This window comes from Nilaparvata lugens, chromosome 3 (assembly GCF_014356525.2).
Source record: "Nilaparvata lugens isolate BPH chromosome 3, ASM1435652v1, whole genome shotgun sequence".
NCBI lineage: Eukaryota > Metazoa > Arthropoda > Insecta > Hemiptera > Delphacidae > Nilaparvata > Nilaparvata lugens.
In genome coordinates this window covers 93,053,610-93,066,738 of record NC_052506.1, presented here as the reverse complement: position 1 = coordinate 93,066,738, position 13,129 = coordinate 93,053,610, and the positions used below count along the sequence as shown (strand labels likewise).

The window sequence follows — 13,129 nt, the reverse complement described above, 5'->3', positions numbered from 1 at the left end:
GTTCAGTTCCTAAATACAGAAAAACGTCATGTCCGTTACCACACATCATGTCCGTGGACTGTCCATAGACAGCACAATCCACGGACATGATGTCCACGGACATGATGTCCACGGACATGATGGTTTCTTAGTATTTTATTTTTTACCAGTGCAAATTTAAGGTTAAGCCAACTCCTTCACTACAGTGGAGAAAGAAGTTCTAGTTTGACATAATTTAAAAACAATATTCATAAAAACTTAATAACACTTACCTTTTTTAGTTGTCCACGGAACTGTTGAATGATCTTTGCACTTTCAATAATCTCAATTAATTCACTACCTTAATAAAAGAGCAATCAACTAATTCAACCAGAAACAGCTTAGCATCCAACATGGCTGAACTCCTTCGCCTAGCAAACTGATAAAATCAGTGTTGCCACTTGATCTAGTGCTAAAATTCCCTTTTTCCCTTTTGTCCACAGACATGACTAAAACTGATAGGACAACAGTTTAATATTAGAATTCAGTATAATAATACTTAAAAATGTATGTATATATTTTTTATTTATTAGTCTGTACATTACTTTTCTGAAAATATGTCGTATATTTTCATCTTGCTTTTGATTAGGCTTTTTTCGCATTAATTTATATTGAAAATACTGGCGGGACAGTCCACGGACATGACTAATCATAGTCTGTGGACACAATTTTTTTTATAAACATTCTTTTTTTTCATTTTATATTAATTGCCTTATGTACTTTCTATTTTACACTATTATATGTAACTTTATTAGATTATTATTCTTGTGAATTAATTGTTTTAAGAACTTTTGAATATCTGTAATATTAGTTGTTGATCAATAATAAAGCAGCTGTGTTTATTTTTGCTTACAACCTTTCAACTATTTATTCAAGTATATTATTCAATTTTATCATCAATATTGGATTCTGCAAAATGAATATTGTTAAGATAGAGTACATATCATCTTATGCATATTATCATAATATAATTATGTCAAGTATAGTGTTAGAAATAGTTACCTACTGAAATAAAAATAATTTTTTCCCAAAAATATTTCTATTGATCAGAAAATATTTTCATGTGATGGACAGCTCCAATTCAGGTATATTATTATATTGTCTGAATGATTGACGTAATAATATAATCTCATGAAAATTACCTTAATGGCTAAATATGAAGGACGCATTAAACAATACTGAATGATTGATGGCTAGAAGGTTCCCTGCTCTGAACAATTTGATACAAAAATAATCAAATAAATTCAGACAAGATGTCACATTTTTAATGAAACTCAATTGACTAGAAAAGTCGATTCCAATCTGCATTTTATATTTATGCTCATTCAAGATTTTTGTCGTAGAGAATCGTTCGGTTCAATTTAAGTTAACAAAAATTCTAGTTTGAATTATATCGATTCAAAAGTATTCTCTGTTATCTTCATGATTCATTTTAAAAGGTAAGAGTTGAGATAATCATTTAAAAAAAAACTATGAGCTTTAGTGGAGCACTGGATTACTCTGGATTGAAATCAATCGGATTTCAGAAGGTGCCCAAGATAAATATGGGATTAATTATTAGTAATTATTTAAAACATCAATCTTCAATAGAGCTTTATAATAATAAATTGATTTTAATTATTGATACGCTGATAAGTGCATTAAGCGCTGGAAAAGTCTTTCTGAATTCAATTCGGAAAATGGTAATATTTTGTTATCTATTTTTGAAATCGTTCCAGAGGATTTAAATAGGTTCAAATACTATTCCATATTAAATAAAAGATCACATCAAAGAATGTGAGTGTTTTTTTTCACTTCAAAGTTTCATGAAATACGATAGTAATTAAATAAAAATTCATTATTGTATAGTAGATTCATATATATATTTAAAAAATCTATCCAAATAAGGATTTCAGTACCTTTATAGGCTAGTTATTCACTATACTTATACACCTGGCAAGTGTTAAGCTTCAATGTTTATAACAAGCTACTCATCTAATGATCTAATAAATTCAAATTAATCCAATAGTTGAATTTGTCAAGTGAAGAGTTGTCCTGTTCAATTATTCCAGATCTGAAGTACCTACGGTTTCTTTGCTATAAGAAGATGTATTCAAATTCAAATTAGCTCTTCTGTGAATCAAAGAATTAATGAGACAGAGAGAATAATTGACCTCTATCATAGAGAGAGAGAAATAGATTGATTTTTATTATGATGCGCTAGGTCTCGAAGAGAGAGATTGATTGATTGATTATTTTCCTTTATTAGGGCGGAGTTAGAACTCCTGATCCTCTCTGCCACACAAACCTTCACAAAATAAGAAAAAAAATTACATAAGAATACAAAAATAATAGATTACATTATTATGTAGTAAGATTACAAAAAAATAATAGAAATAAATATAATTCTTAATCAAAATACAATCACAAGCAAACCTTTTAAAAGAGTATCTTAAACTTAATTTATTAATACAATTATTGGAAAACAGTATTTCCAAACACACTCTGAGAGAGAGATTGATTGATTGAGTACTTTATTTTTGTAGATTACAATATATACTGGCTTATACACTTATATATACAGTAGCTTATAATACAGCAAAATGATAGATGAATTTATATAATATAGACTAGGAAAATAATTATTGAACTGTATAATATGATATGAAAAAAGCAATTTGGAATAACTATAGATACTATTGTTATGCATCTACATAAATTGGCGGAGCTTTGGACATATCAATCAATGTCCATTCTTCGGAAAGAATATTCAAAATATCCTTCCTACTAACTCTCTACTTGAAAAGAGAGAGAGATAGAGAGAGAGAGAGAGAGAGAGAGAGAGAGAGAGAGAGTGAGAGAGCAAGCAATTTCAATGCGTGCGTTCTATTTTCAGCGTTTATTTTGTGATGACAGAGGAGTTTGCAAAGCGGGTTGCCTATCCTCCCCCTGTTGACATTGATTCAGTTTGGCTGTAAGTAGGTCAAGGGCAAGACTGAGCTTTGTCAGCCCCGGGCTCGAGTGGAATGTCACGCGGTGATGGGGTATGGGGAATATTCCACTACCCTTTCGAGCTTCCAAGTTTGATTATTCTGAAACGTCTCTGATCGAGAAGCTTCAGGGTAGAACTAGAGAGATAGATGTAAGGAGTATTTGAATAAAATGTCTTATATAATAATATTTATTTCTGCAGGAGTACTTGATCGTTTTTCTATAGAATACAGGTTATTAGCAGAATTATAAACGAATAAAATATATTCCACTTTGAATTACAGTAATTATAAATTGATTCTGAATATCATGCATCAACAAAATTATTCCACTGTTGATTTCAGTCATAATATAATAATTATAATGAATCACGGAGAGTCTATTGAGCAAATTGAGTTCATAGTATAGTTTCAAAAATAATAATATGATGATATCTATGAGTGGGACATAATTATACATATGGGGAAATTCATCCATTTAGTGTAAAATACTTTTTAATTAGTTTTACTAATATTTAATCACGATGGTGAGTTGAATAATTAATATTAAGGTATTTAATCCATTTTTGAAATGAAATAGGTCACCTATTTCACGTTCACATTTTTTTATGGAGAGATAAATATCATGAAACTTCTGACCTACAAAAAATACCCAGTGAGTATAGAATGTAATATTACATCCTATACCAAAGACCTTAAAGAGATATAGACCCACAATACCTATGCCTTCCCAATGATAGCTCTTACTTGAAATTGAAGGCCGCCATTGGGGTATTTTAGCATGAGATATTATATATATAATATTTGTAATACTATAGATCACAAAGGCATTGGTGGCATTGGTATGTAATAATCTTATGGGTTGCCCCCTCAATGACGGATTTCAATTCCAAATACGACACTAGCGCTGCATGTGAGTCTATGCATCTTTAAGGTCTTTGTCCTATACTCACTCGAAATACCAAACAATTCTTATGCAAACACAATACGGTATAGTAAGTTTACAAAAATACCAGTAAATGAGTGTATTGAAAATACATACATCGTTAGATAAAAAAATTAATTAACTACTTAGTTTAAAAAGTACTGTAACATGATTTTTCCACTATTATTCAAATTCGATTTTAAAATTTGGATAACAATAAATTGATTCTAATAACATTAAATATAAACTGATTATATTTTGTCCACACTCAGGTCAAGATGTGTTTACTTGTGAATATTTCTGCAAATAACTTTGAAAAGGAAGTGAAAGTATAAGGGCTATTGTTTACAGGGGAACAAAGCCCATGAAACGGCACAGCTCCAGACAGCAACTGATAGCACCGCTAGATTCCATTTAAAAACCGTACAGATGTGTAGATTTTTATGAAAAAAATAATCTCAACAGAACTCATCAAAACGAATTCATGTTGCATGATGAATTTCCAAAATATTCATAAAGAACGCCAGGAATAAAATTATAAAAGTTTCTCACTCAATAGATAAATATAAACGTTCTCTCAAGAAATATTAATTTTCCACTTCGCAACTTGAATAGAGAATTAACAGACCTTCAAAATGAGATTGACTGGAACATTCGGATGAAATTCAACCGAGTTATATGGAATCCCAATTAACATTACGCTTATGGAGATAGTAATTCGACATGGTCCCTCTCCTGCCGAGCCTTAAGGCCTTTGCACACTGGGCCACCATGGAAGCGCTTCCACGGAAGCGCCACCACGTGGTAGCATCGTCTCTTATCTGTCACTGCACACTAGAGCCACCAGCCAAGCTTCCAGGAATGTGGTGGCTCGAGCCTCCGATTTTGTTATCCACCAGACTGTCGCGCCACCACGTCATACCATTGAGAATTATCTGTCATTGCACAGTAGAGCCACCACAAAATCATCTCCAGTTCAGTTTCAAGTAAAATTAAGTTCAGCACAGTTGTCCGTTGAAGTCTTCGTAATGAATAGTTAATTTGATCAATTTGATACGGAAAGGTTCATTCGTCTTGAAGTTGAAAGCAGACCAGCTATATGGAACATGTCTTCAAAATTATATGCAGACCGGGATGTGGAGAAAAATTCTTGGAGGGAGCTGGTAAATCTCTCCATTGAAAGAGATAACCTCTCAAAAAATGAATTTGGTTAGTTACATAACCATTTTTCTCAAGCATTATTCATTATATTATTCATTATTTTCATTCATTACATATAACCATTATACTTAAGCATTATTCATTCATTACACATGGTTATTCATTATAACCATTTTTCATTATTTTCGTGTGTAATCGAACGAAAAAAATCAGTCTTTAACATAAAATATCCATATCGCAAGATTAAATAAACGATTCAAATAAAAGAACGATGATTAGCATGATTTTCAGAGCGAGAGGTTCATTATTGCCCTTGATTTTCAGAGTAGACAGGGGGGAAAATAGCTATATTATTCTTCAATGTTTGATTCCATTACGAACTGCTTGTTAAATAATCACTTTGAACAATTAATTACGACATAGCAGTCAGGTATTTATAAATAAAAGCTATTAGCTTCTACTTACATTAGTGTAGCGCTTTCGGACACTAGTTCCTTCATCAACACTAATGTATTTCTAATGTAAGTAGAAGCTAATAGCTTTTATTTATAAATACCTGACTGCTATGTCGTAATTAATTGTTCAAAGTGATTAGCTATAGTATTTTGTTCACTATGTAATAGTCAAGAAATTGAAAACATTTATCATTTTATAGGAAAAGGTAGGGTTCTATCAGAATACCGAGTAAAATGTTTTGGTGATGACGGGTACATTTCACATTAAGATATAGAAAGCTCCTTGTGGATTAATTTGATTTCTGAAAATAACTATAATAATACTTTTGGATTATAGAAAAGGTATTTGTCATTTTAAATAATGTTCACACAACAAAAACTGTACATTCTTCAACTGATGATGAGTTAACTAGTGAACTGGAGTGATGAGTCAAGTGGTGGCTGTAGTGTGCAATGCTATCAATTTTTATGGTGGCGCTTCCGTGGAAGCGCTTCCATGGTGGTCCAGTGTGCAAAGGGCCTAAAGCTCTTTCTAAATCAACAAATTTCCTCCCAAAACAGACAAACTCAATCTCCGTTTAGCTTCAAGAATTGACTTAACATTGTTCACCAGCAAGATATTGTCGCATTTGAAAATTTGGTTCACCTTGAAAACTTCTTCTATGAATTTGAATAGAATTATTCAAATTTCCCTATACATTCAACACCAAACATCACGTTTAAATACAATTATTTGATTTTTTTAAGTAAAGATTTTAACACATTTAAGACCGTTGATGATGCCTTATGATAAGTAAATAAATAGATGGTACCTTCCATTGCTCAAGATATTCTTAATAATACCCTATGGAGAGTAAATAAATAGATGGTACCTTTCTTTTGCTCAAGATATGTTTCAAGTATGAGTTTTGATAATACATCTTGTACAACTCACTTCAAGATACATTTTTGAAAATTTGAAAAATTTATTTTTATTTTCACGTATGATGTATTTTTTTGGCACAGTGTTTGGTAAGTTATTCGTGATATTTGACTGGATCTTTGTGTTTTCATTGTGATGATGTATTCTGGAACAGAAAAAATACTATTGAAGTCATTACTATTGGTTCATTACGAATTAGAGTAAACCGATTTATCATAGCAGCAGTCATTTTTATTTTACTTGCGGTACCTTCTACTATCAATATTACTTTAAAAATATTTTGTTTATGGATATGTGAATAAATTAAGACTTTTCCTCCACCTACTGTCTAAAGTACTTACTTTACTCCCTGAAACATAATACTAAAGTTTCACTTTTTCGCTCTAGGTAGTAAAAAACAGAAAAACTCCCTAGGGAGTAAAAGTGAATCCATTTAAATAACATGGGAAGCATCTCTATTTTAAAAACTTACATGGTAATAGGTTAGAAGGTCTAAGCTCAGATGAGAAAGCGTAATAGAGGTGTCTGTCATTGAGTCAACTGAATTCAATACCACAACCAGAAATTTGATCAACTCATGAAATATATGTTTGTATGATATCATATTCTTAATATTAGTAGACGATAAAAATTTATACAATTTTTAAAATATTTTATTCTATTCAAAATACCAGCCAACAAATATTTTTGATCTGCATTCGGCAATTCAAATCTGAACCGCGTGATCTGGAGTCAGCCATTTTTGGTAGCCCAGCTGATATAATTGTTACACTTGGCCGATAGATAGCGCAATCAGCAGTGCCTATCAGACGACCGGTTTTAAGGTTTTAGATTTTAGGTTATGTTGTTAGGAAACATTGTCACCAATACGTAAGTTATTAGAATGATTTAATTTGCAGTTTCTATGAAAAAATGTAGATGGAGGAAAAATGTTGTGTACATCACGAGCAAAAAATACTTTTTCTCCCTCAGGAAAATTGTTGCCCTCGGCTTCGCCTCGGGCTTCAAACTTTTTCCCTCAGGGAGAAAAAGTCGTACTTTTCACTCTAGATATACAAATAACTATTTCAGTACCGTAATTCCATTTGGTTTTTCTTTTTCCAGGCCTTATTCTATTACACAGAATGATAACTTTTTCAATCACAGTTACACATTCTCAGTAACTGTCCTTATCTTTTTGGCATTTTTCTACCAATGCAATGCATTCAATCGATGTGGTCAGAGAGAGAAGGAAACTCAGAAGTATCACCTAGTCCAGCCATGCAGCAGCTCCAAAATGAATATTCTCGCTTCGAGTAACGCCAACTCACTTCAAAAATGCGAAATGCTTGCTAAGCAAAATAAAGGACTAGCGTTCAGCTATCTCTCAGAAGGTTTGTGAGGATTATCCCGTTATTCAAAGATTCAAATCACAACTCAAAAATAAATGGAATGAATACTTTTGCTTCAATAAATTGATATTTTTACTCCTTTCCCATTCCGAGAAAAGAAAATTTAATTTCAAGGTCACTGCCGGCGCACAAGTTACTCTTTGCCATTTGAGAATATTTATTTTATCAATTTGTATAAAATTTCTTGGAAAATAAATGAATTTGAATTTGAAATCGAATTTATCACTTGATGACTTTCATTCTATCCACTGTACTTCTTCTGAACTTGCCTGTAAATACTGAGCTATTGTAATTTTCAATAGTGATTTGTGGCAATTGTAAAAGTGAATTGATCAGCTTTAAAATTGAAAATCTTAATTAGTTAGTTTAATCTTATACCTGATGAGTATCTCTACTTCAATCTCTGATGAATCGAGTATCAGTTTCTCATGAGCTTATAAATTACTTTTATTTGAGCTAATTACACTAATCATTTCTGCCAAAATACATTTCAATCCACAGTTTCTGAGGAGAATTTCGTGTTTAATGTGATATTTTAGTGATGAATGATTTTATTATTCAGGAAGCATAAGTGGTAATTATGGCGGTGAGGAATATTACGATGACAATGAAGATGAGTCAACGTGTCGAGTGTTCGACTGTCCCGAGTTTGAGTCGACTCTAGCATTGCAGCCTGTATCAGGGCACCATTATTATAGTCTTTATGCTCGTCCAATGGGTGAGTTTGAATTATTTTTGTATTTTGTTATGTAGCTTTTGGGTATAATCAACTAATCCAATTTCAAGCATGGTAACATAGTTCGTGTTTAAACCTTCAAGAATATTCATGGTGAGCATTTTATTGGGGATGGAATTGCTCACTGTGATTTCCATCCATACTGAGTTAATTACCCTTTACTAATTCTAGTAATGTAGCCTGCAGTTACTTTATACTGTACCGTATAGTTATTCCTAATTTTAGTGCTGTGAACTACAGTAACTGTACTGTAGCCTACCTACTCCATATATTTATTCCATCCGTCCCTATTTTTAAAGTGACATTTATGCCTATCTATTGACACTATCTATTGACACTATCTATTGACTTTTTCCTGTCTATACTGATTCATTGAATAAAATGTGTTCAATTCGGCTGATAAATTTGTAATACCACGTTTACACAGTGCTAGAGCATGGATATAGTAGACTAAAGTCTAGTTGACTGGGAACTATTTGAAAAATCTAACTTTACATTGGGTTAACTTTACCCGGAAGCTCATCTAGAAGTGAATAGAATCCACTAAATATAATTTATTATACAGTAGTATTTTTAGGATTCACCTTCTGTACGGTACCTATTTTCTATCTATTTTTAAGATAATTTTGGAACAATTAATGAATTTTGCAATGATGTGGTTGTTATTGAGTATTATAATAAATAACCTAATAATAAATTATTCACTGGATCCAAATAAGAATATTTACCTAATTGACTTGTACTTTTGTCTACGAACGTTTTTTAGCCAACACGAATGTGACTTGCGTACCTGGAATAGGAATTTTCATACTTCATAACGAGAGCAGAAACCATTCAGAGGCTGTGCAGCTGTGTAGGGAGGAAGGTGGTGTGTTGGCTTCTCCATTATCCGAGAAACGAAGCATGTATCTGGGTCATCTGATAGCTTCAACGGGAAAATCTGGCGTTTCAGACAAATGGTACGTCGGCTTGGATGACATTCAAATGGAAGGCACTTTTGTCTCTTCCACAGGTCAGTAGGGGAAGAATATTTCCTTGTAAATTCTTCACTTTTCCAGAAGTAAATCGAATTAAGGAAGTTGAAATATGATTATACACTATTCCAGGAGAAATAGTCATTTGAAATTGTATCACATCTTCTTTACAAAACAAATCATTTTTGATGTCATAAAAATCGGTATTTCTATATTGTTATAAACAAATAGATTGTAGCAATCAACTGGGGAAAATGAAAATACATGTTTATCCTCAATTGTGAAGAATTTACCTAGGTATTTGGTAATATATTAATTAATATAAAAAGTGAAAAGTAATTGATTAATGCTGGATTTACTACTTGTCAGCTTTTTTCTCTCAATTGTACAAAAAAAGTAAATCAAGGGTGATTATGTGATTTAAATGCATACTTGAAGTTCATGCTTGTTATGAAATCAGAATATAGATGATGACAAATCTGTTTCTACCAAAAACGTTTGTGCTCTCATGAAAAATCAATAAATTCCCTTTAATCTTCTCAGGAGAACTACTGAAATGTGTGCAATTCCGTGCCTGGGCACCAGGGGAGCCACATTCACGGAAAGATGATGACTGCGTTGTTATTAATCCAAGATTCACTTGGCAAGTTGTGCCTTGCTCAAAGAAGCTGCCTTTTGTTTGTGAGATATTGCCAGGAGGTCCACTTCACATTTGCAGTGCGAACTCTTCATTGGGTAAAATATGTTTCTCCTTGTAAAGTAACATAACAAATCCTCTCACATTAATAGACGATATACTCATGTTAAATTTTTCAAGAAAATTGCCTACTAAGATGATAGATCAATAGAGTCAATAAAATATTATTGATTATAATTATTGAATACATAGGATTACTATAAAAATTTTATAAATTAATGCCTAGTATATTTTTCTAGCAAAATAACCTACTAAGATGATAGATTAAAATTTTCAATAAAATATTATTGGTATAATATTATTGACTACATATGATTACTATGGAAATTTTATAAATTAATGTACAATAATATGATATCAAATTATATAAGTTTCTCTAGAGATTGTAGCTGCTTAAATCTGGAAATGAGAATTGACCCATGAATCATACATAGATTTCAATTTAATTTCAAGGTTCGTGATGATTAGCTCTCAATGACAATGATAATATATTGCTATAGGCCTATTGCTATTCGAGAAAGAATAATTCCATAATTTAATAAGAAATTATAATTATTTTAAATTCCTTCCACTATATTATTCAATCTTATTCAACTTTTAATTAAGCTTGTTTCACAACATTAAAAGCATACAATGGATTGTGAAATATTCTATTCCATCTCTATTACAATATACAACACTGTCATTTAGAACAATAATAGTTTGAAAAATAAATGAACTTAGACTACTGCAGCTCTAAAATCTTTTCATTATATTCATTTTCCGTTTCAATTGAGTATGGTTATTAAATTACAAAATTTATTTTTTCAGCTTCAAGAAAAGAGTGCCTGGATAATCATATCAACAGAACAGAATACTTTGAATATAACTCGAAATGTAAACTACCTCCTGGCTATTTGATGAATTTGACAGAAATGCTGGAAAAAGTTGAAACCTCCATCACCAAAGTTGATTTAGCATAATTTTCTTGCTGTGACTTTGTGACAGTTTAGAAAAAAATTAACCAAATTCTTGTACTGTATGATTTTTTCTTACTTTTATACGAATAAATCTCCTAGATCCTTCTCATCTCTTAATTCCTCCCAACTTTTGAGGAGAGTAAGAACGGCACATTCAGTAGTATATAGGCCTAGCGAATTTGGAAGCTCGGTAGGTTCCGAGAATGAGAGACTACCAGCGTCACTGAAAGCTTCACAAAAAATAACTACTACTGTATACCGTTGTCAACTGAATAATAACATTCCTATCAATAGCCACGGTATAATGACGAAGTACCAACGGAATAATGTTGTTCTTTACTTCGTGCTTTAGCGCAAGGGATATAGCCTAGTTGAAAACTTTTGATCTGCTGATATTATTACTGTTTTATAACTAACTTGACCAAAGCAAAACTAAAAAGTGAAAAATTTTGTTCCAAACATTCCCTAGAAATTCCAGTGTCAGATCTATTGTTGCAAAATATAGCCTATCTATCTATACTCAAGATTTCACACTCAACACTGATACTTACTGATGCAACAGTTGTGGGCAAATATTATAGAATAGTAAAATATATATACCAACTTTAAGAAAATGACCTCAATGATGACATATTTTTTTATCAATCGTTGAAAAGTAACTAAAGCGAAAACAAGTAAAAACTGAATCGAAGTAAAACAGGTTTTTATGTTTTTGTTTAAATAATGTCATTCTTTCAAGTGCACAAGATAATATATCTGGGAAACGATCTAGATGCAAAAACACATTTATCAAATAAAACTGTATTAGGACATTCTTTAAGAAGGTCAGTCACATCTCTATGTTTACCGAGTGAACTCTTTGTCGTAGAAGACTGTGCGGTATACTCTTAATGGGAAGAAGTGGTCAGTTCGAATCCAGCCAGAGTCAATTTTTTTGCTGAGAATTTTCAAATTCAATTTAATGAAGGTTACTCACGTAATTTTCACAAAATAATAAATAATATATCCTATTTAAGTACTATATTTTTCAATTATTTTCACTATCGTAGATTTTTAGTCATCATATCAAGTACGGTACCTAAATAAATTTTAAAATAGAGAGCCTACTTCTAATTTTCAGCATGGATGTAGCCTACAAAACTATAATTTCTATCTTTATGCGCTTTTATCTACTATAATTATTATAACATTTGACAGCTGAATTTCAGTTTTTGAATACATAAACTTAGTATAATATAAATTAGGTAGATACTGTAGGCTACTTTCAACCTCTATTTAAATTCGAATTTTCGCGCTGCGCATTGGAATGTGAGCGCTCATGTGATCAGCAGGAGATAACCATATTTAGAAGGCTGTGTTTTACTCAATCGATTTTCACCTGTTTTACGAAATCATGGATTAGCAGACTGCTCTTGCTCACTACAGATGTTTTGTACTCTACGTCTTCGCCTTTTACAGAGAAATAATGAAATTTATTGTTTAAAATAGTTGCAGGATGTGGAATTTATAGAATAATGAGACCTGACAATGGCTTGATCACCAGAGAAAGTCTCTTGAAGGATGTAGAAGAATGCGTAGAAAAGGTATGAAGTAATCTTTTATTTCAAATGCCTAGTTTACTGTATCTTTGCTAACTTGAATGTTTGGTATGTTCTTTATATTATGATTCTTATTTCTCAATCCATTAAATCAACCCTGAGATTTATTAATTATTGTCAGTTAAAGATAATTGCGATTCATTTGCAAATAGACTGCAATTGTGTTTCGTCTGCCAATACAGTATATTTTTTCCTAGCATAAGTTTTTATGTAATAAAATGTACTGTTGAGTAAAGCTTTTTCTGTAAAGCATTATGATGTTTGTAGGAATGTAGCCTATTTTATCTTAATACTTAATTAGTAAGACTTGACAAATAATTCACA

At 31.6% G+C, this 13,129-nt stretch overlaps 2 protein-coding genes across 4 annotated transcripts in view; both read left to right on the top strand.

Moving 5' to 3' along the window:
• The first annotated feature begins 2,862 nt into the window (after window positions 1-2,862).
• LOC111056023 lies at window positions 2,863-11,298 on the top strand. Of its 2 annotated transcripts, none has more exons than XM_039425077.1 (6): window positions 2,863-3,139; window positions 7,555-7,823; window positions 8,404-8,559; window positions 9,344-9,589; window positions 10,095-10,286; window positions 11,059-11,297. In XM_039425077.1, coding segments are annotated over exons 1-6 (1,017 nt in total). In that variant the 5' UTR covers window positions 2,863-3,137; the 3' UTR covers window positions 11,211-11,297. The 2 variants fall into 2 exon arrangements, with proteins under 2 accessions (XP_039281011.1, XP_039281009.1); XM_039425075.1 differs by lacking the exon at window positions 2,863-3,139 and adding an exon at window positions 7,264-7,320 and having other exon boundaries at window positions 11,059-11,298.
• Window positions 11,299-12,594: 1,296 nt separating this feature from the next.
• Window positions 12,595-13,129, top strand: part of LOC111048513 — a 32,292-nt gene continuing 31,757 nt past the window's right edge. Inside the window, exon 1 of one of the 2 annotated variants that reach the window (XM_039425068.1) lies at window positions 12,595-12,790. In XM_039425068.1, the coding sequence (XP_039281002.1) occupies window positions 12,722-12,790 (69 nt within the window). In that variant the 5' untranslated portion in view covers window positions 12,595-12,721. The remainder of the gene's footprint in view (window positions 12,791-13,129) is intronic. The other variant, XM_039425070.1, reaches the window with a different exon arrangement.